Source organism: Callorhinus ursinus, unplaced genomic scaffold, assembly GCF_003265705.2.
Source record: "Callorhinus ursinus isolate GAN/ISIS: 27379988/994484 unplaced genomic scaffold, GSC_fseal_2.0 scaffold7, whole genome shotgun sequence".
Taxonomy (NCBI): Eukaryota; Metazoa; Chordata; class Mammalia; order Carnivora; family Otariidae; genus Callorhinus; species Callorhinus ursinus.
The window spans coordinates 67,375,484-67,398,986 of record NW_027397069.1 but is presented as its reverse complement, the minus strand read 5'-3'; the positions used below and the strand labels follow the sequence as shown (position 1 = coordinate 67,398,986).

General features: G+C 47.2%; 1 protein-coding gene across 3 annotated transcripts in view; it reads right to left on the bottom strand.

Moving 5' to 3' along the window:
- SLC7A1 (solute carrier family 7 member 1) overlaps positions 1-23,503 on the bottom strand; it is a 78,730-nt gene that overhangs the window by 12,109 nt on the left and 43,118 nt on the right. For all 3 annotated transcript variants that reach the window (XM_073894725.1, XM_025875114.2, XM_073894727.1), the window contains 6 exons: positions 13,694-14,067; positions 10,511-10,669; positions 8,362-8,536; positions 2,508-2,629; positions 1,645-1,867; positions 502-641 (listed from right to left, as the gene is read on the bottom strand). In XM_073894725.1, the coding sequence (XP_073750826.1) occupies positions 502-641; positions 1,645-1,867; positions 2,508-2,629; positions 8,362-8,536; positions 10,511-10,669; positions 13,694-14,063 (1,189 nt within the window). In that variant the 5' untranslated portion in view covers positions 14,064-14,067. The remainder of the gene's footprint in view (positions 1-501; positions 642-1,644; positions 1,868-2,507; positions 2,630-8,361; positions 8,537-10,510; positions 10,670-13,693; positions 14,068-23,503) is intronic.

Genomic DNA, 23,503 nt, shown 5'->3' with positions numbered 1-23,503 from the left:
GGAGAACAGGTAGTCTCATGTTTCATAAAACACTGATCCTAAGGGATTCTCATTCCCCTGAGAATCTACAGGCTAGGAGACACGGACAATGAATTTCCAGTACTAACAAAATCTTGGCTTGTTACCATGCAAGAAAACGTCATTCCACCAAAGTCTACTCAGGAACATTCAGAAAAGGGGAAATACAAATGGCTCTGAAGGGACAGTGTGTGTTCCAAGCTCCATCCAATGAGAGGGTAATCATAATAAAAGGATTCAAAAATTTTTGAGAATTCCATCACATCCTCTGTAAAACTGGCCTCCGCCTTTAGTCAAAAGGGTGGTTACCTTGCAAGAAACCAGGTTCCAAGGGTGAAACCCAAAAGTTAGAAAGACCAGTTCCAACTTCTCACTTCTCACACTTCTCAGGGTGTGTTCCAACACAATTCAAGGTATTTTTCCCTAGGGACTAGTAACTCAACTATTAAAATACTGGCATGTGGGATTAGTTTCAGTTCTTACCAGCAATGGCACCTGAGGTCAATGTGGCGATTACTGGTGTTTTGGTCCTATCGTTGATTTTGGCCAAAAATTTAAATAGCAGTCCATCTTCAGCCATGGCGTAGATAACTCGAGGCATGGGAAACATGGAACCTAAAAGACTAGATGGGAGGAAAAGGCAAAATGCATTTGTAACACTAGCCCATCGGAAAGAAAGGCACCATAATGTGACCATTATGTGGTATACCATACTGCATACCACCAAGAGGGAGCCCTGAACTTCTCGCCGAGAAGTGCCACCCTCCAAACTAGGTGAAGCCCATGACTGGAAGACAAAATTCAATGCATCAACCCCCGAAAAAGCACTTACTGTTGAGTATGTACTCAGTGAAAGAATGGCATAACCTAACAGACACATGCATGGGATCTAGTCATAATTTTTATGAAAGGGAAATTTTGTATTTATTCCCACAGTATTTCTAGCTAAATCAAACAGAAAATAAAAGCATCACTGGGCTCATGAGGATTTCTCTGTGGTAAATCAATGTTTAGCAAATATTTCCTGTATGTACAGGCTAATGGCAAACATCGGGGGCAAAATGTTTCTTACTCAAAGGCACTTAATCCCGGGCGCCTGGGTGGCTCATTCGGTTAAGCATCTGCCTTCACCTCAGGTCATGATCCCAAGGTCCTGGGATCAAGCCTCACATCAGGCTCCCTGCTCAGTGGGGAGTCTGCTTCTCCCTTTCCCCCTGCCCTCCCCCCGCATCCTGGCTTGTGCTCTCTTTCTCTCGCTCTCTCAAATAAATCTTTTTTTAAAAAAAAGGCATTTACTCCCTTTTTCAAGGTAGCCTCTGTTTTATGGCCAAAAAAGGGCCAAAATATAGTGTTCAAAGAGGTGGCCTGGTGCAGGGGCCAAGGTTGGGGACAGCAAGCCAGACCCTTGCTGAGCAGATGTCAGAAAGTGGGCCTCAGAGGCTTCAGGATGAAAATATCAATAACAACTCATGGGATGAGCTAACAACAAGAGGAGAAGCCATATCATCAGGGTTGGGGTGCTGGTTCTATTTCAGGGGAAAAGAGTGAGATGAGCGGCTCTCCTGTGTGTCAGGCCTCGTGTGGCCCTACTACAGCTTACCTTCCCAAGAGCTTCAGAGGCCTCACCTGGTAGAAAGAGCGCAGAGGGAGCCGACGGCCACCGCGTACTTGGCACCTTCCCAGCCCACATGCTTGAAGGCGTCAGGCAGGGGGCTGTCCTTGTCCAGGCAGAAGTATGGCATCATGAGCGTGAGGGCGGCAGACACCCCAAAGTAAGCGATGAAGCAAATCAGGAGGGACGCAACAATCCCCACGGGGATCGCCTTCTGAGGGTTCTTGACTTCTTCACCTAGAAACAGCAAGGAGTCAGGCCCTGGAGGGCAAGACAGTGAGGGGCATCCCCACGAACCCACAAGATGCCCATGCCACCCACAAATGACGCCCCTGACGTGCTTGGCCCCACGGGAACCAGGGTCGTCAGGCTCCTGGAAACCACAGACGGCCCTCCACACACGGGCCGGAGGACCCGTAACGCCCAGGGATGGTGTTCTCGGCCTTTACGCCCTGGTTCAGCCAAGGAAAAGCCTTGTTCCCTTTGGCAGAGAAAATTCAGGAGGCCCGACTGAGCCCAGCCTATTCAATCACCCGGATAACGGTATTTTTAATGGCCTCATTTCTCCCGGATGACGCCCAGATATGAAATCGGGCTGCAGCGACGCTGTTATTATCCCGTCCCAGCAGCACAATGGTTAGTTAGTCACGTTCGTGATGCAGACCTTCCTGTCAGGCATGGCCACTTGGGGAAGTGATAAAGGGGGGAAAAGATTAGCAGGAAGCTACAAATCGACACGTTACCCATGTGTGAAAGAGCGGCAGGCAGCATGCTCACAGGAAGGAAAAGAGCAAGCCGTGGGTAAAATTAGCCCAGCCTGTCCGACAGGAGAGGACGGCCCACAGCCCGGGCCCCACTTGGCTGGCGGGCGCCATACCTGTGGTGGCGATGCAGTCAAAGCCCACAAAGGCATAGAAGCAGGTCGCTGCCCCCGACAGGACACCAGAGAATCCAAAGGGCATGAATCCACCAGCACCAAGTGTCCCTTGTTTTGTGTCACTAGAAAAAAAGAGCCAAAGAGCATAACACCCACTTCACGGTCCTGAAGAGAAGCTGCTCCAAACAGTCGTGTGTGGCTCCCCACCTCCAGTCCCCTGGCCACTGCTGGACTGGGGCGCTCCAGAGGCCTAGTAAATGATCCCCAAGGTAGCTGTCACCAGACCCCGCAGGCCACAGGCCTCCCTGCTCTGCATGGCCCAGAGCCACAAGGACACTCACTGAGCCCTTTCTAGAAGCACCCCTGAATACTGGCTTTGGGGAGAAGGGGAGGGACTATGGGACAGGGTGTCCAACAGGAAAGAGGGAAGAAGCTAACAAGTGAGGCCTCTCCCCCAGGACTGTCAAACAAAGAACATACACTTTAGGACACAGAACTGCCAAATGGGTGCATGGTCCCCACCCCAGGGGCACAATGCAAAAAGTCTCCCATATTTACCGGTAACTCAAGTCTCAAGCATTTTCAGAGATACTGAGGTTAAGGAAAGTGAATGGTTCTAGTCAACAAAAGCATTTCCTTAGCACTCACATGCACATGGCAAACAGGGATGCCTATATGAGTGGGGACCAGTGCCCAGCATGGCTCGGGCACATGGGTGGGGCTCAGGCCATATTTGCCGAAGTAATGAATACACAGACGAACACATGTTGTCAACCCCAGAAATCCTTTAAGGTTCAGGAAATAGTTCCAACAAAGTGGAACCTGTGACTCTAAACAGCATGTCCAGGCCTAGAACAACCACACACAGCCTGCGGCCAGCCACCACTCGCATTCTGGATGGCTACTCCAGGCCCTGCCCATCGTGAAGTGATTTTAAGCTGCATACAGCCTGGTCCTCTGCCACCACCTGAAAAAGAGCTGAACTCCAGGTCCAGAAGGACAGCTTGGCTCCTCCCTTATCAGCCATTCCTTTTGCTGGCCGCCAGGCTTTCTGTCACAAGTTTCCAGAGGATGGTCACCACCTCTCCATCGCCCCTCCTAACTCAACAGGCTGACAACTCCCCAGCTCTGCAGGGCAACCTGCCCCAAACCACTTGACTTCCTAGGAAGAGCCATATATAATATTTTAGTCCTATAAACAGATGTTAATTGGGTTAGCAACTCATTGGCCCAATTTGCTTTCAGAGGGATTTATCAACTGACTAATAAAACAGAGAGCCACTTTGGTCCCAATTATTTCTTAATGAGGACTGAGCCTTGTACTGATTTCTAGAGGATCCTTGGTTTCAGAATCTGGAAGTCAGAGCGTGAAGGAGGTCCTCAATCTGGGATTCAATGCAGTTCAGTAAGTAGCAACATGAGGAAAACCCCAAGAAACACACAAGTGAGAGATGTAGGAAAAACTGTTGCCAGACTCAAAGAGCAAGTTACCCACAATCCAAGTATAAAAATGGCGGCCCAGGACAAGTAAGTCAGCAAGGCACAGGATGTGCCCACCGCATCCATAAATCACAAAGAACACAGACGCCCTGATGAACTGAATATTATAAAAAGTTTCAGGCCAAAGTCTACAACAAAACAGTTGACAGTTAAATAGCTCAAGAGAGGGGGATGAGGGAAACGGGGACTCATAATCAAGATGCCTTCAGAGTGGCTCCTGGCAGATCGTTTCAACTTCTGACCACAATTAGAACATGGAAAGGTCTTCGCCAAGACCCTGAGTTGGGCCCAGCTCCCCTGGCCCTGCCATGACAGATAGGTGTAGAAGGCCTCCAGGTGCCTACCTGCTTCCACAAGCCCTCTAACAACAAGGGCTATGGAAGAGCCGCGAAGAATAAATGAGTGTCAGGACTGACGTTACATACGTTAAACCCCAGAAAGAGGCAGGCCTTGCAGGAGAGGACGAAGGCTGGAGCACGCCTCCATCACACAGCCAGGTGAAGCAGGAATAACAATAAAAGCACGGAACTATGGAGAGCTAGAACAAAACAAGGCCATCCTTCCCTGCTCCTCACGACCGTAATGGGGTAAGGAATCAGATGGAAGGGGAGCCACCGACTGTGATAACCAACTGTGGGTGCTCCTCCAGCTGGGTCACCATCGCTCCATGGGTGCCGGGACACCTGTACTGCAACAAAGGACAAGATACCAGTAGGAAAAGCCCTGTGGAATATGCTAGTAAGGGAAACATGCAAGGTGCAGAAGAGTGGAGAGAGAATGTTACTTTTTATGTAAGAAGAGACAGGACTATACACATAAATTATGTATATGTTATATACATAATATACAAAATAAATATATATACTTGTAATTGCTTGTGTTTATACAAATAAAAGCTGGAAGCTTACACACACAGAAATAATAAAAATGATTACCCATGGGGGGCGGTGGGAGAATGAAATGGAAACAAAAATTCTCAGCGTAAACCTTTTTATAACACCATGATAAATGAACCGTGAGAAAATATTATCTACTCAAAAAATTAAATTTGACGTTTAACTTGGGTATTCTGCTCTCAGGGGCAGTGCCTCACTATGAAACAGTCATAGAACCTATTCTATATGGCCTCAAACCAACACATTTAGAAATGTTTTGTAAAGGCTCTCTATGTAAATCAGTCACTGGCCTGTTACCTGGATGTGATGGTTGTGCCCAGTTGGCATCTAGCCACCGACACACCAAGAAATAGGGAGGCAGGCTCTCAGGGGCTGCCGTGACCCCACCTGGCAAACATCACGTGGCGACAGAGCAGGCTGAAGCCAGACCTTAGCTCGGTGCCCCTTCCCCCATAGCCAGGCTGACCAGCTCTTCTGCATGCCACTCAGCTGGTTACCCAGGAGTTAACAGAAGAGGGTAGCTGGCAGAGGGAGGAGGAAGGAAAAGCTGTCTTGTGGTCACCACCTCCCGGAGCCCAGGGTGAGGACTTGACCGGGAGCATCCACGGTGGTGAGGGTGGTGTCCTCTCCCCTGCGTGGTCTTTTCCCACTGCATCAGTGGAAAGCATCCAGCACCAAGACTCTGCTCTTGTAACTTCCATCTGCCACCCTGACATACACTGCCAGTTGTCCCCCAAAGCCATACTCCCTTCCTCTACACGGTAATAAAACTTAGTTATTTTAGCCAGATGTGGGAACGCTAAAATAAAGACGGTATGTTTCTCAGACTCTCCGGCTACAAGGTGTAGTCCCTTGATTTAAGTAGACACAGTACATACATCTCCTGAGAAACATCAGGGGAATGAAGTGGAGAGGGAGGCTGCTCTTCTCTTTTTCTCATTTCCTTCCTGCTGCTGGGAGCCATCCTGGACCCTGGAGTGACGTTGGGAATGTGGGTGATGGACAAACCCATCAGATGGAAGAACTAGATTCCTGGCCCACCAAAGCAATGCGTCAGACCGACCACCGGCAGATGTTGACATAAGAGAACAAACATTTATCTTGTGGAAGCCAATGTTATTTTCGGGTTTCCATCCTACCTGACGAGAAACCATGCAACAAAACCTTCCCGGCAGGTTTCCATGTCACAACGTAGCTTTACACTTACTACACGTGTTCCCCGTCCACAGGACTCTGGGTCAGAAAGCCAGAGGTAGCAAGAGACGAAGACCGCAGGGAACCGGCCAGACTGCCAGGTAACATCGCTTTTCCAGACCAAGACACAGACAGACTCCAGGTTCACTGGGGCGTTTACAGCCAGTCATGGAGACCGGATCATAAAATCACAACCCAGTGTGGTGAGAACTGCCATCAACTGCAGGCTCAAGCTCTTCATGCTGCGTGGTTTGGTTGGGAAATGATCTATTATTTCAGAGAGACAAGCAATTTCATGCAAGACTACATGGCCATGGTCGAAAATACAAATCTACGGCTGGAAAAAAAGGGAAGAAAGCAGTTTCTAGGTTTTGATAAAATAAAAGAGCAAGCCATGCCCCAGACCTGCAGCCCTCTCTACCTCAGAGGCAGTGCTCCGGGGGCTGGGGACAGACAGCACAGTCCTCATAACCAGGACCCAAAGTGGGAGGACAACCCAAGACAGTAAAGACCATCAGCTGACACTCTTCATAAAAACAATAAAATTCAATCTCCACTGACCACCAGGAAACAAGACACACCATCTAGATTTAATTCCTGACCTGTAAACAGCCACCATCAAGAGAATCTCCCCAAGTTTTCAAAATCTACTGTTACTCCCAAGCTTAGTTTGAACTGGTTTTACTCTACCCTGAGATAATGAGCACCAATGAATCTGGCATAAATATGACTCAGTAAAGCTTAGGAACATTACATTAAAAATCCTCATTTCTCAGGGGTGCCTGGCTGGCTCAGTCAGTAGAACATGCGACTCTTGATCTTGGGGCTGTGAGTTGGGCATAGAACTTACTTAAAAAAAGAAAATAAAAAATTCTCATTTCTCTGTAATAGTTTAGTCTCCAAAAAGAAGGCTCTTTTTATTTGAACTGTTAACCACATAATATTTCATGCATTCAATTCAATAGTTTTCCTGCTTGTGTTGTAGTGAACTAGTCACACACTGATGCTTGTCCAGTGACCAGACCACTGTAAGATATGGCTGGGCCTTAACCAGAGACCAAGTTCACATGTAACCACTTGGATCCCCAGTGTGGGACGACCTCGTTTCTCAGTCTCCCTTGCAGCTAGATGTGGTAACCTACTGGATTCTCACCAGTGGAATGTTGGCAGAAGGGACATGTGTCTTCTGGATCTGCCCTTGAAAGCACTGGGCACACTCTCTTCCATACCCTCTTTCCCTCTGGGAGAGCCCAGCTCTGACCATGCAGAGGAGGACCACATCCTAGGGTAGGACGGAACAATCTGGTAGATCCCCCGAAAGCCTGGGTGCAGCCACGCTGGCCAGTCAACCTGGTCCACTCATGTCAGGACCTGAGACATCATTTTAAAGCCACTGCATTTTAGGAGGGTCTCCTTATCAGAGCTGTGTAAGCTTTGGTCGTAAATACAACAGAATCATAGACAAAATCTCACCCCCCATTCTCCATCCTAGGACCCGAACACTCACCTGAAAAATCTGACCAAAAGAGATCCACAAGATACATTCTAATTGCTTGGCTTTTGATTTCTAGATAATCAGAGCTTGTTGATGAGGCATCACTGAGGGTCCTAAAAAAGCACAGGTCCAAGAGCTGGCCTGTCACCTGCCTCCAATCCTGGGTGTCTTGAGTCAGAGACTATAAGGAGATGGGGCCACTGGTTTTCGGAGCTGATGCACCCCAAATCGAGGGTGGGAGAAAGACTAATAGAATCATATTTTGATACTTCAGTAATTCTGAAAACCTTTGATAAAAGCCTGTGATAAAAGTCCCACGTATTTCTTCTTCCATCTATGTTATTAACAGGAAGGCATTTCATAATCAAGTGATAGCACCATGATTTTGCAGAGAAAATCTTTTCTGAATACAAAATTCAGAGGTTGGTCATGAAATAGAATACGAGGAAAATAGATTGGTGAGTCTGACAACGATCTTCAACTACATACAGTTTTAGAATTAGAATGAAGATTTTGTTTTCCTGAATACCTTCCTTTATCAGACAATATACTGTCGAGTTCAGGGAAATGAAACCTGACACAAATTTCAAACCAAAAAAACACCCTCGGCTATTTTACTGCACAAAAAAATTAATTCAAATTCAAATTACATTTTTTAAAAAGGCATGTAGGATTCTAGCCAAATACATACCCCTAATATATGTGTATGTTGTTAAATACCAAATACGAATCAACTGTCACATGCCAAGAGAAAGAAGAAACAACTCACTTGTTTAAGCAGCGATGACTGGATGTGTTCTGGAAATCCTCCTCTGTGAGCTGCCAGTTTTTAATCGATCCTTTCACAAATCCTGACACCATTATGAAGCCCAAGACCAGAACGTTGACACAAGTGAATATTTTGTTGACCATGGCCGACTCTTTCACACCGAGAGTTAAAAGTCCTGAAAAAGTGCACAAGCAAGAAAATTTTGCCTGATGGTGTGAGCCCTGTGCCAGGCGAGTTCTTCCTGGGACACGGACAGGGACGGGACGAGAGGGTGACTTAAGAAGAATCAAAGCGGCACCAAACCTCCTAAGATTTTTGTGAGCCTCTGGGAATGGGGCTGAGTTAATCATCTTTCTAGAGGCAGGGATCAAAATAACCAAAGTCCACGGAGTGGTTCACAAAGCTATCAAAGTTGGCCCTGCAGGCCCCCTCTGGAGTTGAGGATGCCAGCCAGGGGGCACCAAAGGACTGCAGCGATGGGGAACAGCACAGCCCAGCACCCTGGAGTGCAAGCCCCTCCCAGTCACCCTCTCCCCTCACTAACACACGTTCCTGGGACTCCCCTGAGGGGGCAGCGGGATTTTTTTTTTCTCCAAGGAGGAGACATTTGGCTCACTTTGTTGGTAGAATGAGGGTTTTTCAGATGAGAAAATTATTCAGATTCACCCTGCAACGTTAGCGGTATGAGCAATGACAACTTTCTGTGATTACAGAACCACGAACCATGAGGTTTGTCATCGGACTCAGTGCACGTAAAACAATGTCTAAGCTAGACAAGTTATAGATCATAAACTCACATAAAAAAATTACAAAGACCCAAGTGATGAAAACACACAGAAACCACATGACAACACTGTCTCTGAGGCTTAGGCCACATGATCACCTGGGGGTAAACATGCCATGTGGGGACTTCTATGACTAAGCTCCTGGTTGGGGAAGAAAAGAGACATGGAAAGGTGTCCACGTAACAGGTGGTCACTTATGATCTGAGACTGCTGCCCTGCCAGGTGCACCTTTTACACACTTAAAATAAAAAATGCATTTCACAATAGATTCAATTCTGAAATGAAGGTGCTAGAAGGGAAGCGAGCAATTAATCGCAGGGAACACCTCCTCGTGCTGTGCTCTGTTTCTCTCTGGCGTCCCTCTCTCTCATGTTTATGAAAATCTCCCCAGTGCAAACTTAATTTCCGATACATGTTCCAGCCAGCTGGACCAGAAATACTGCTGAGACTGGCCTGTGCAAGATGATTTCAATTACATGGTGCGTAAAATAAGGCATGGTGTTTTTAAAACCCATCCAAGATCTTCTAATCTCAAAGGGAAATTTATCTGCATTCAGCTTAATGCTTAGACAGTTAAGTGTCACATGGAACAAAACTCCCATCCTAGAGGCCGGGACACAGATAAACGTCACTAAGAAGAAGCTGCCCTCAGCCGTGCTCAAGTCCTATCTGGAATTTTAAAATTCTGTACCCGTGACTCTGTCATGAAACATTTTTTTTAAAGATTTTATTCATTTATTTGTCAGAGAGAGAGAGAAAGCACAAGCAGGAGGAGTGGGAGAGGGAGAAGCAGGCTCCCCAGTGAGCAGGGAGCCTGACGCAGGACTCGATCCCAGGACCCTGGGATCATGATCTGAGCTGAAGGCAGACACTCAACCGACTGAGCCAACCAGGTGTCCTGTAAAACATTTTTAATGGGCGTTCTGATGGCTGTTAGGTGCAAAACCATCCAAGACTTTTCCAGCACCCAAGGCACACACTGGTGCGCCAGACTCACCTGTTCCCCTCTGAAGAATGCCATTTTCCCTTCCAAATGCTCCTCCACTGAGTCAAGGGAATTTGTATTCCTGGGTCACTTGTACAAAAAGCCTGCCGTACTAACAAAATCCCACTCTACAAACAGCTGTACAAACACCAGAGACTCTTTTTAAATTAAATGACACGCAGCTTTGATAGCTATTCAACGGGCCCACCCTGTGTGTACAAGAAGCCGTTAAGACCAACAAGATGTCTGCATTCGTTACAGAAAGAAACAAAAGGAGGGGAAAGGAGAATGAGGAAAGTTAGAAACAGGCCCCATGGGAACCTGCCCGGCACCTCAGGCCCCTCACTCCAACTGGACGTGTCCCACTGTGTGGCTTTACCTGTTAAGATGAGAATGATGATCACAGCAAATATGTCTGGGTTTTCGGCCAGCACTCCAGGGGCATTCAGAGCCATGTGCGTCCGCGAGAACTCCCCGATGGGTTTGCCAATCAGCTCGTCAAACGTCGCACTCCAGGCTCTCGCTACACTTGAAGTACCTGCCATGAAAAGACGCACCAGAGGAAATTGAAAGAAAACAGTGAACAGTATTTGTCATCGGGCTCAACTTTGCAGCCTCCGTGCAGGGGTCCCAGATGATGCACTGGGACTTGGCGGTGACAGCCGGACCCCGGTCTGTGCTAGCTCAGAAGTGAGGCTCAATTAGTGCCTGCAGTGGAGTGACAAGGCTGGGGAGCCTTCACGGGCCTGGAGAGAAACACTTTCCATCACAACCCAATATGGGCGTGGGTACCGTGTTCCAAGTATACAACTGAATAATAAACAGTTCACAAACCAGTGCTATTAACCTTACCATGTGAGAAGCACGCTGGTGGTATTTATTCAACTCTACCTATTTTATTTCATTATTAAAGAAATATTGGTGGCAAACCATGAAGTTGATTTCATGATCCACTCATGGGTTGTGGTGGGCAGCTTGAGATGTCTGGCTCCGGAAGCTTCTCTTCCAAGACCCTCCTGACAGCAAAGCTGAGGGTCCCCACGCACCCGGGAATGCTGTTCTCCCAGCAAGAGGGGACCAAGGACATCCACACGTGCTGACCCTCCCATCAGCAACAGTCACCTGGTCACCCCAGAGCCAGCGCCAGCCACCTCTGCTATTCTGAGCCCAAACCTGGGCTCACACCAGGTCCCCAAGTGCCTGACCACAGACAGCCCAGCTCTTCTCCTCTCCATACCACACCCCCTGCCATGAGGATCACAAACAGACACAGCACCCCAAATGCCAACAACTGTTGACTGCATGCTCTCTCTTTTAACCTGAATAAAGTCACTGCTTTTCAAGGAAATGTTACTAAAATTCCAATATTCACATATAGCATTTTCCTTTACTTTCAAAGGGGGCCTTGCTGGTGACTGTGGTCTGGATCATCCACACAATATGGCCAGAGGAACTACAGAGATTCAGTCTTGCTAGTGGGTCTCATACCAAGTATTTGTCCAACAACTCAAAAATTTAGCCATGTTTCTTCATCCTCAGCATCCAGGCTATTATGAATTCTGTCCATCAAGGCCACAGCCCAGGGGAGGAAAATGGCCTCCTCCCTTCCCTGAAAGAAGCCAGCTCACTTCTGATCATGCTCTGAAGCCCACCGTGAAGGTGAGTGGGGCTGCCTGGCCTTCCTTCCTGGTCTCCCTCACTCCTCATCTTTGAAACCTAGCTTTAACAAAACTCATGTTTGCTGAGAAAAACTGCCCTTCCCCAAAATCTAAGGCTGAGAATCCCCCACAGTAACACATGCACGAGTCAGTCACACAAGCAAACAGCATTCTGGCAAAGACACTTTCATTTGTTGGTCTGGAAGCAGAGGGTGATTCCTGCTCAGGTTTTGTTTTATGCCCAGGCAAATCCTCTGGGAACATAACAGCCCATGTAACAACAGCTACATTCCCGCTCAGAGACTTGAGCTTGCATGAATGAGCATTTGTGGTTATAAGTTTTAGTGTTGTACTGAAAAGAAAAAAAAAAAAAACGTTATTATGAATTTTATTTTCGAACTTAGAGAAGCATAAGCTATGCTGGCAGTCATTAGGTACCACAGGCTCCGGGAAAGAAGGTGCTGCTCAGAGAGCTTGGCGGGAGCCCGACGCCAGCTGGCCTGGGCAAGCGGCAGCAGGTGCCCCCATGGCCCCGGGGGCCTGCATCCCAGCAGGCTGCACACAGTCCCCTATGTCATTCTCAGTATGGGGTATACAGGAGCGCACTGCGACCCGCTTACCACATCTTACTGTATTTTGAAAATGTTACAAAAAGCTTGCTGAAATATAAATGGAATTAGTGGCTATTTATATTTCTACTTTAGGAATTGGCCATTCATATCCTTTGGTTATTTTATATTCAGGTGTTTGTCTCTTTTAAGTTGATGTTTTCAACCTCGGTTGTAACCAAAATACAAATAACATCAAAAGAAACAATACCTTCTCAACTACCAAACTAAGAAGACTATAATTTGTATAATTTGAGTGTTTTTGTTTGTTGGTTGTTTGTTTTTAATGCCGGTGCCCAGGGTCAGCAAGTATGTGAGAAAGGGGGCCCGTGGCCATCTGGAGGATCACAGGCAACACGGACCTTAAAAATACGCAGGCCCACTGACTACACATTCTGCTTCTTAGACTATTTTAAAGGAAAAAAATCACGGCTATGCGCAAAGACATTAAATGACATTAAACTGTTTGTAACAATAATAACACAACTGGAAACAATCTAAATACCCCACAAGAACATCCAAAAAAGTATGCTATGTATATAAAACTATATAATGATATGCAATCATTTGGAATATTACTATGGAAAAACCATTAATACCATGAAAAATGTTTACTATATATTGTTTTATAAATAAAGAGACATACTGGACAAAAAATATACGTTTAAGTTGACAAAAATATTAACAATAGTTAGATCCCTAAACTCTTATGAACAGAGATTGTCTTCTTCTCCCATTGTGTTCCTACTATCTAGCATAATATCTGGCACAGAGGAGGGGCTCAATAAATATCTGTTGAAAGAATGAGTGAATGAATAACAATTTCTCTGGATTGTCAGATTGGGCAATGTCTACTTTCTGCATTGCACTTTTGTATATGTCCCAAATTTTTCTGTGTAAGTGCTATGTTTACCCTAGTAATCAGTAATCAAAAATACTGAAAGGGACTACACTCCTCTTAAGTAGTAAGAACATCCCACTGAATCTACGTCTCTTGTGTTCATAGGACTGACCTCCTCATTGGCCTGGCTCATCCCCACTATCAGTCCACTGCACCTATCATTCAAAACAGGGGCACAGACCCTGGTCCACAGACCAGGAGGAGCAGCGATACCCCCGAGGCAGCCCATGCCTTTCCTAATAAGGGAAAGGGAACGTGTACCATACTTAGTCAAGGGAGGAGGCCAATCCTAGGGAGGAGCTAGACTCAGTCCACTCGGGGAGCAAAGGAGAGCGGTTTGGAGGTGAGAAGAGCAGAGGGGAAGGGGGGCAGGCTCCAGGCCTCCTGGGACATACCAATGATGTAGGAGAGGATTAAGTTCCAACCAGTGATGAAGGCCCAGAGCTCCCCGACCGTGACGTAGCTGTAGAGGTAGGCCGAGCCCGTCTTGGGGACCCGAGCGCCAAACTCGCCGTAGCAGAGGCCAGCCAGCACCGAGGCCAGCGCTGCGATCAGGAAGGAGATGACAATGGCGGGGCCCGCATCCTCACGGGCCACAGCTCCAGCCAGGACATACACGCCAGCACCCAGCGTGCTGCCCACCCCCAGTGCCACCAGGTCAAAAGTGTTCAAGCAGCGAGACAGCCGGCTCTCCTCCCGGCTGCAGTCCACGACCTTCCTTCGCAGCATCTGATGCCCGATGTTGAGCAGAACTTTGCACCCCATTGTGCTAGAGAAAAAGAACGAAAGTGTTTATTATTGCCTTTCATCCCATTAACCCTCTTATCGCAACACAGCCAGCCACCACGTCCTTTACTGTCATTGACAGCTAAAATAGTTTAAATCTCAGAATTCCACAACTGGTTGTCAGAACATCCGCCTATGATTTCCACCCGTCTCAGGCCTAACCAGCATAGACAGAACTGCCCGGGAGGCCAATACCCCCAGCGGCCTTGACTTTGAGGTCTCTGAGCTTCCACATTTATTGTAGCTCTTAAGGGAGAGCCTCCTATGGGCAGGAATTACACGGTATGAGAAATACAAATTAATGACATTGTTCTTGCTCACGATAATCATGCAATTCCCCAGAAAAAAACAAGATGCTATTCCAAGTATAATGTTATGGAAGGCAAACCCAACCATATTTTAATTATTAAAACCCAGAGGCCTTAAATAGCAATGGCAATGCTTTTTTAGACCTTTCTGGGATCCCCCTGAGGGCAAGAACCAAGCGGCTTCCACTTTTACGTTAACACAGAGTTAGGCCCAGAGCAGAAAAAATGCTGAATTATTATAAGTCAGGGTTTTTGGTAACTGTTACTACTCCAGGAAGCCCTTTTCCTCTGGACTAAAATGTTAGTGTAATGCGCTAGAGGATCCACCTCTGAGCACGAATCACGAGAGGGCTCCTGTTCACCAACAGCTTCGGTCAGCCAACCCACATCACCCGGAGCAAGCCGAGCGTGGGCCCCAGGATGAGCACACACCACGGACCACACCCCGGGCCAGCATTCCACTCACTGTCCGCCAATAAACAGGCCAATCCTGCCTGGGCAGCTCATCCTGAGGGGGCCAGGATGCCGGCGCCCATACTCAAAGACATGGAACAGAGGTCCCCAGCCATAAGCAGCCTGCCCACATGACTTCCTTCCACAGAGGCCCATGTGGGAAGGGCAGAAAAGAGTGCAGATACCCAACCAACACTACCTTGACCAGGGGGCCACGATCAACAATGACAAACATTTGATTACGGGATGTGACAAGAAGGGCACTTGACCTCTGTGATCTTCCTCCCCAAACCCATAACCCCCATCTAATTATGAGAAAAATAGCAGACAAATTGCAGATGGGGAACATTCTACAAAACACCTGACCAGGGCTCCTCAAGATGCCAGGCCCTCAGGAACAAGGCAAGTCTGAGAAACTGTCACAAGCAAGGGGAGCCTGAGGAGACATGGTAACTGAATGTCATGTGCGATCCTGGATGGGATCCTGGAACAGAAAAATGACCCCGAGGAAAACTATGGAAATCTAAATAAAGTATGGGCATTAGTCGTATGGGGACCAGGTCATTAGCGGTAACTGATCATACACACTAATGTAGGGTGCTCGCAAAAGAGGAAGCTGGTGTGGAGTCTATGGGAACTCTCTGTACTATCCCTACAATTCTTCTGTATGTCTAAAACTGTGCTGAACTAAAGAGTTTATTTTTTTAAAAAACAGCATGTGCAGAGAGAAGCTATCATGATTTTTGGCTACTGAGTAGAAAAAAATATCATTGCTTTTTCATCTTGATCATCAACTGACCTAACCTTGCTATGATTAAGTCACTGGAAAACATAATAATCTAAATGGAGAATGGCAGATCTAGCAAAGTCCATACCTAATCATCCAGAACACCCAACTGCCCACCCACACCTCGTGGCCTCAGCCACCCGGTACAGTGTGGTCTGGCACCCCCCCCAACCCCCAGACCCTGCCCAGGACCCTCTGTGTGGTCACACAGGAACTGGAGTGGGCCTCTCTGTACTTCATCTGACCGGCCAAGAGAAGACAAAAAAGGCTTCTCGAGACTCAGAAGTTTTCAGCTAGGAATAACAGTCATGCATTCCGATCTCCTCATTATAAGGATGAGGAAAAATAACTGGGAGAGCCAAGGGTCAAACCAGATCACAGAGCTCGGAAGGCGCGGGGGCCCAAGCGCTCATCGAGGGCTCTGGCATTCCAGGTGGGAAGGAAGTGACGTCACTGTGCTGTAAGGTGGGGAGGAAGTGACGTCACTGTGCTGTAAGGTGGGGAGGAAGTGACGTCACTGTGCTGTAAGGTGGGGAGGAAGTGGGGAGGAAAGGAGGGAAGACGACATTACTTGTGGAGCCGGAAGGCAGCAGGAAGACCCCAGATGCGAGGGTGTGGTAGGAACAGAAAAGGGCAGCTGTTGTGAATGAGGGAAGAACAAGCACAGAGACCAGAGGCTCCCCAGTCGGCTTCAGGGCACACACCGGCCTGCTTCCGGGGCGCCCCAGTGAGGCCGTGAGCGATACCTGGGGCAAGATGAAACAGTCACGGTGAGGCTCGGAGTCACCTGCCGGGGCACCAGGGCCTGGGGAAGGTCCCAGCACTGTTGAGAGAGGCCAGGGTGTAATTCCTCCTGGAACTGCCTTTTCTTTTCTTCCTTAAAGGATTTAACTGGATTTATTCAAGTCAGATTGTAAATCCTAACAAAGCTTTCAGGAAACAATGGCTTGGATAACGAGTTAAAGATGTAACATTTTAACACAAACCCTTGGCAGAAAAGGCTGTGCTAGGGGATGTGCAGAATCCCTGTAAAATCACTCCTCGACGTCATTTTTGGCAGGGAGGGGAGTATTTTAAGTAGACAGGAATCTTACAGGGAAGCGGAGTGGGAAAGCTCCTTGTGATGCGCACTGTTTTCAAACTGACTGGTAAATGCCACCGACATTCAGAGAGTGCCCACCTGCTCCCACCCCCTCCTGTGTGTAGTCTGGTTAAAGTAAGTGCATTCACTCTTCCAAACAGTAAAAGCCAGGGCAAGGCAAAGACAGTGCAATTAAACAGCATCTTCTTTCCTCGGCTTCACAGAGTACAGCAACCCAAGGGCCCAGGAGGCTAGGTAAGATGAGCCATCTGCCTTCCTCTAAAAGACAAGACACAGTCTGTCCTGGGCTCTGTGAAAGGCCGGTCCATAATTTACACTCCTTTCTCAAAAGTTCGCTGTTGTCTGGAGCAGAAGCAAAAGCTACTGGAGCCCAGACACGTGCCAGAAACACATTTCTGAGCCTCCTTAGAATAGAAGGCGAACGGGAGCCCAGTAATCACGGCAGGCCGAAATGACCCGCCAGGATGTGCAGGGCTGCAGTGGGCGGGCTGCAAAGGCCCGTGTACCGTCAGCACTGGGTGGGCACGCGCCTGCCAGCCAAAAACCCGCTCAAAGAACTCATTCCCTAACACCGGAGGCTCAGCACCCTCTTCGAGGTAAGGGGGCAGGTTACTGGATTCTATAACTTTAGATACAGATACTGGTTTTCAAACAACGTGGAAAGGGAAGTCTTTGTTGAGTACAAAACGTGACTAGACAGGCACAGTTCATTTCTCTTAAATAGGCACATGGTGGCTCCCTGCTCTGGGGATAGTTCTGGGCCCCTTCGTCGACCCCAGCAGCCGGGGGGAAACGCTCTGTGAACCACTGCAGGGGGGGGGAGCAGAGAACGGACACTGACAGGAGACCAACTTCCCACTGTTTTTACCTGGGTTACTCTTTTCTTTTTTCTTTTTCAGTTTTTATTATTGTTTATTATTGAAGTGCAGTTGGCATACAACGTGATGCTACTGCCTTGGTTACTGCTTGCTATTTGGGGGAAGGGCAGGCTCAGTTCCTTTGGAAGAGGCTGGAACAACGATGCAGCCAAATGTTGCTGGGAGGCCCAGAGCAGACAGCCCAGGGAAGGCACATGTCTCCAGTTAGCTGGTTTCTACTTTCCAGCAGGGTAGCTGAAAATGAGATACTCACCTCGTCCTGGGTTTAAGAAATATTCTTTCCATCTCCTTAGAAGTGGCGTAAAACTATATTCTCCAAGTGGCATCAACTGTCAGGATTTTGAATCCATTATGCCACCACTTGTATTCAGGCTGAAACCCCAAAGTTGGTCCTTTAACCAACCGTGAGACGAAAGAATACTCGTCTGTGTAAAACTAACTTAACTGTTCCAATCCCTGCAATGGCAGGTTGTTACGGCCTTCTTGCTGTCGGGGTTTATGCAGAAAGTTGCCACAATGGTTTTGAAAGCATTACCCGAAAATCAGGTTCTCCTTTCTTGTGGGGTGGAATCTGTACAATGATCAACACCTACACTAAATTCCACCAAAGCTCACTGATCTCACATCTATTTTCATGCCCTGTGCTCGACACAGCCAGGGTTTATGGAAATACATAAACCCACAGTCCCACCCCAGACAGCAGAGTGTCAGGATAGGAAGAGGTAAGCACATACAACAGCTCAAAGAGCTGGGCCCACCAGGTGATGGAGCTCCAAAGGAGGAGGTCTAACTGTCCATCTCAAAGGCCACTTCAGGCTCCCCCCCCAATCCCCTTCCCCCGCTATCTGAAAGTAGAGCGTTGCTATGGAACCCTTCACGAATGAAATGGTGTAAAGCAAAGAAACAACCATAATTTATATGGAAAATTTGCTGAGCGTTCCCAGACCCCAAAAAATCACCTCTATTAGGCTTTTCTGACACCTTAGGACACATCTTGCTAAAGGATGGACCAAGTAAACGGAGATAAATAGATGCTCACAGACACAGTTCAAAGCCCTGGTGGCTTGATGCTGAGATGCTGAGTGCATTCCCCGGGGAAGAAGCGTGGCTCTGGGTGCTCCGGATTTGAGGAGCCTCTAGAATAGCTCGCTGCAAAACAAATGCTGAACGCCACTTTAGCTTTTTGTCTTTTTTTTTGTAAAAGCGAAAATCTTCCAATTAGTTAATCTTTCAGTTAATAAAAAACAGGTAGGTCTTTGTAATAGCAAAGTGGCATAATGCAAACCTTTAAAGAGTGTGGGACACCTGTACTTTCATGGGGAAAAAAGGCGTGATTGCATCAAGCAAGGACAGAGGCATAAAGTCCATAAGCCCACTTATGCATTTCTTTGCTTCCACTGGAAACCTCAGTTATAAAGATGCTTTATGCTTTTCTATCGCTAGCCACAGGTAACGTGGCTTCTCACTGGCATGCGCAGGCACAAGATCCAGTGTGATCACTGGCCCTCACAGTGTCCACCCGACCTCCAGACCTCGGTGACTTTAACACTCTGGCCATATCAGAAAAAGCCCCAGGAGCCCTGCCGCCCAAGACCTGCCTCATTCTACTGATTCCACAGAGCTAAATGCAGAAGGCTTCCAGAAGCCTCTGAGGTCCCATCAGTAGCAATGTGTACAGCCCGACACATGGCCATAAGCTCTAAGTCTGCACAGCAGAGCACAGTTGGTGGACAGAGGGGAGCAGGAGGAGGCAGGAAAGTAGAGGTTCTGCCTCTCAGTCTTGACTTCCAAGCCACAGAGGGACAGGCCCAGGAGGCCATGGGGACCCACCTCAGGTGCACGCCCACCAGGGCAGGACAGCTTCTGGCCACAGGTCGGGAAGTCAGCCAGGGAGCAACAAACTACTCCGAGAGCTTCCAAAGCAGAAATGGCAAAGAGCAAGGCAAACAGGGACAGAGATACTGACCATGAGCACAGCAAGGGCCTCTCAGCCAGGCAAGAAGCACTAAGGCACAGGGAGCCAGGCTCCATGATGGCTGTGAGTGGTGCCACCACCCCTCAAGCTCACACCTCACAGAGGCCCAAGCAAATCACCCAGGGGGCTGAGAGCGGACAATGCCATACTAATCAAAGAACTAGAACAAGATCTGTCATGTGCAAATCTGTTGCCGAAATGGTATGCAGGCAGAAAAGTGTTTTCGACATCTTTAATGTCCTAGGAAAATATCAAGTAAAAAAGCACATTTTCTTATCCCAATGAGCATGTGGGTGAGGGGGAGGGGTATGTAAAGTACCAAAACACTGAGATTATCTTTCAGATTATGGGCTGTTTTCTTCTTTTCTATAGTTGTCATAATATCTGTAATGAGATGTGTTAACTTTTTAAAGCAGAAAACAAGTAGTAATAATTAATAACAACTAACATTTTGGGACATCAGCCAAATGAAAGATCCCTTAGATAAATTATTTCATTTAATCTTCACACCACCTTATCTATCCGGCAATACTCTGCATTCCAGAAATAAGGAAACCCAACATTACTAGAACTCTGTCATTCTCAACCCTGGGTGTGCAAGAGAATCATGTGGGAAGACTTTTTAAATGAATGATGCCCAGCCCACGACAAACCAAAAGTCATTTCCGTGACTTTCTCTTAGGTAACTTGCCCAAGAGCACATAGCCAGTGAGAGACGGAGTTGGGGTTCGAACCCAAGTCTTCCTGCCCCAAAGCCTTGCACCGTCCTCTGAAGCGGGATCTGCAGGTTTGGAGAACAGGCACGGAGGGTGTGGAGAGTTTGTACAGGAAAGAAGCAGGGACAGGGGGCAGGGCTGACTGGCAGAGGGAAGGGTTTCTGTGTGTCCCGCCAGGAGAGCGGCATCCGAACCCTCCTCTATCCCCTGGCACACAGGGGGCACCGGACAGTATTCACAGGACCATATCATACATAGCACCCACAGCGGACACTTGGTGTTAACCGGCTGACTTCAATTTAGGAAGCTGACAGGAAACTTACCTTCATCTTAGGTAATCACCACCATTACCATCAACAACTTATGAGGGTCTCCCTCTATCAAAGGAGATTTTGTTCGCTGAATAGTTAATGGTCTGAGTTACTAAAGAGTACGTTTCTGTTTCTCTAAATGAATATAAATGTAAAAAGTCATCAGTTGGGTTAAAATCCAACCTAAGCAACATACTCTTATCTACAAAGCCTTGGAACAGTTCCCATTTTCCTCCCAGACATCTTCTGTCATGGGGTGTGCTCTGTCCCTACCTCCCGTCTTGCCCTGAGGACAGCTTCCCCGCTCTACAGTGGGACAGCTTGAGTACCTGCGCCCTTCAGCCTGGGGTTTTGTAAGGTCCAAATTCATTATCTTTAAGTCAGTGCTTGGAGTTCTCAGTTTCCACGTCTAAGATGAGACAGTACTGCTGTCGCGCCATTGCAGGGCTCATGTGAGGGTCAAATGAGATAATGCATTAAAGGAACACACTGAGAAGCCAAATCCGTTACTCTTCTGATGCAAAGAGCTGCTATTATTGCCACACCAGTAGGCACAAATTTCTTTCTCAAAATCTCAATCTGCAATCTGTTTGTCAGTTGTCTCTGCTTCCTGGTAGCCGAAGGCAGGCAATCCCCATCAGCAAAGGGTTCCCGTCACTAGGGCTATATCTTTAACCAAAGGCTTTGCCACAGATACTGCTGTCTACTTAGCTCTACTCAAATCTTTTCAATATTGTTTCCTCAAATTGAAGAATGATATAAGAAAGAAGAAGCCGGGGAAGAACTGCTAAGCACGTTTTCACAAAACCTAGATACACAGCTACAATCTAGAAATGCTCCTCCTTAAGCCAGCAGGATGTGATTAGACAGTAGTTATGTCTCTGGATGGCATTTCCATCACTAGGGAAGGCTGTGCTTTACCAGGACAGATGCCCTGGGCCTGTGTGTAGAAATGCATTACAACAAAAATATGCATTCTATCAGGAGCTCAGAGCTCCTCTGACACATGCCTTTAATCATACTTACTTTTGCAGTATGTAACGAAAATGTTCTATATCTGGAATCTGAGGCCCAGTGATCTACAAACTCTGTGGGCAGGTCCAGGGGGAGCCCTGCCATTGCCTCTTTAGTACAATGTTGATTAACCAGAACCAAATAGGAGCCTGGTCCTAAGGAGTTGGAGATTTCATAAAGTCAGCATTATATGAACTGTTAAGCACTTCATTTGGGCCTTTAAAACTGTTACACATTTGGTTCTCAAATAGAAAAGAAATGTCTTAAATAAAGTTCCCCTAAGATTAGAATTCAGACTTACTACCACAACATTGCTTCTTTAATTCTCTAGGCCTCTAAAGTATCCTGAAAGACAGTTTTCTGTGGCTCCTTCCAGAACCGTCCTCTTTCAAAAAGCACAAGAACTGGCATCTGGACCTAGAGCAAAGCAGAGGATTCCACACAAAGCTGATCTAACTTTCACTGCACACTCATAGATCAATTATTTTTACATTTACTAATGCATTTACTCAACAAACCCAGGCAGTTCATGGATTTAGACCCCAAGCTCCAGTAAATTTCCACGCTTCCCCATCTTCCCATGGTCACAGGCAACTGTGTGAAAAAACCTGGAATTTCTAGAAAATGCACTGGTTCCAAGGTAGACAAAGAAACTGTGAAAAATCAGGTCCAACTCCCTGAACTGAGCTGGAGAACAGACTCACAGAGGGCTGGGGTCCGCTGGAAACAACCAACATTCTACACCAGCTTCTCGACAGAAACACACTCAAGTTCATTTAATCCCCATCAGAGACCAACAATAGCAACTGTTACTCCCCTCAGGAGAATATGAGTGGAGTTTAGACAGCAGTGGAGCCAGGATTTGAACCTAGGTCATCGGATTCCAGAAACCCTACTCTATGCCAGGTGCCAAACGGACTCAACTTCAGCCAAACTTATTCTCCCTGCTGCCGACAATTCTTAATGTGTCACCTGGTCCTACAAATAAAGGATTCACAAGGTTAAATGACAATTCCTCTGTAAAAATTAAGTCAATTAGTTATTCACACAGTGAAGTAAATTCACATAATCCACCCACTTCCCTCCAGCCTCTGGCCAAGACCCACGGGCTTCGAGGTAATAGGAGCTTTATTTGGGACTGAGGAAAGGGTAGTGGTTTGGGTTGCAGGGCCCAACCAAGGCTTCAGGGAGAGTTCTGGAAACCATACAGACAGCAAGCCTTAGAAAAGTGTGTGGAAGAAAGAGCAGGCCAGAGCAGGTGGACTAGACGTTATGATGGAGAGACCGCATCCCTGATAAAAGCGAGGAGACAGTGTCAAGAAGAAAAAAACATGAAAGAGCATCCCTGAGAAATAACAACATACTGAGTGCGAGCTTAGACAAAATGGCCCGGAAGGGGACCACAGTAGTTGGCTCTGAACAGGTGATCACGGACATTTTTTATTTTCTGCAGTTTGACAATTTTTTCTATGAGTGTGGACTGCTTCTGAGTTAAGGGGAAGGAAATATTCTAATAAAACCAACAAACAAGTGGAAAAAAAGCAAGGCACAAAGGTCCAAAGACAAGTTAAATCCATGTCAAGAGTCTCTCTGGGAGATGTGGATAACTGAGTACATGGGATTTCATTGTGCTTTCTCCCTACATTTGTGCACATTTGGAAATTTCCAAAAGTGAATGTGAAAAGAAAGGAATTCACTCAGGGCTGACCCAGAAAACAAAAGAAGAAATTCTTCCACAACCTGTATCAACCCCTACCTCTGGGACCAGAATAGCACCCCCAGTGCTATAAGCCATGGACACATATTACATAGTCTTTTATGCAGGATTAGGTTGAATCATATGAAATTGTCAATATTCAGCTATTTTTTTCACAT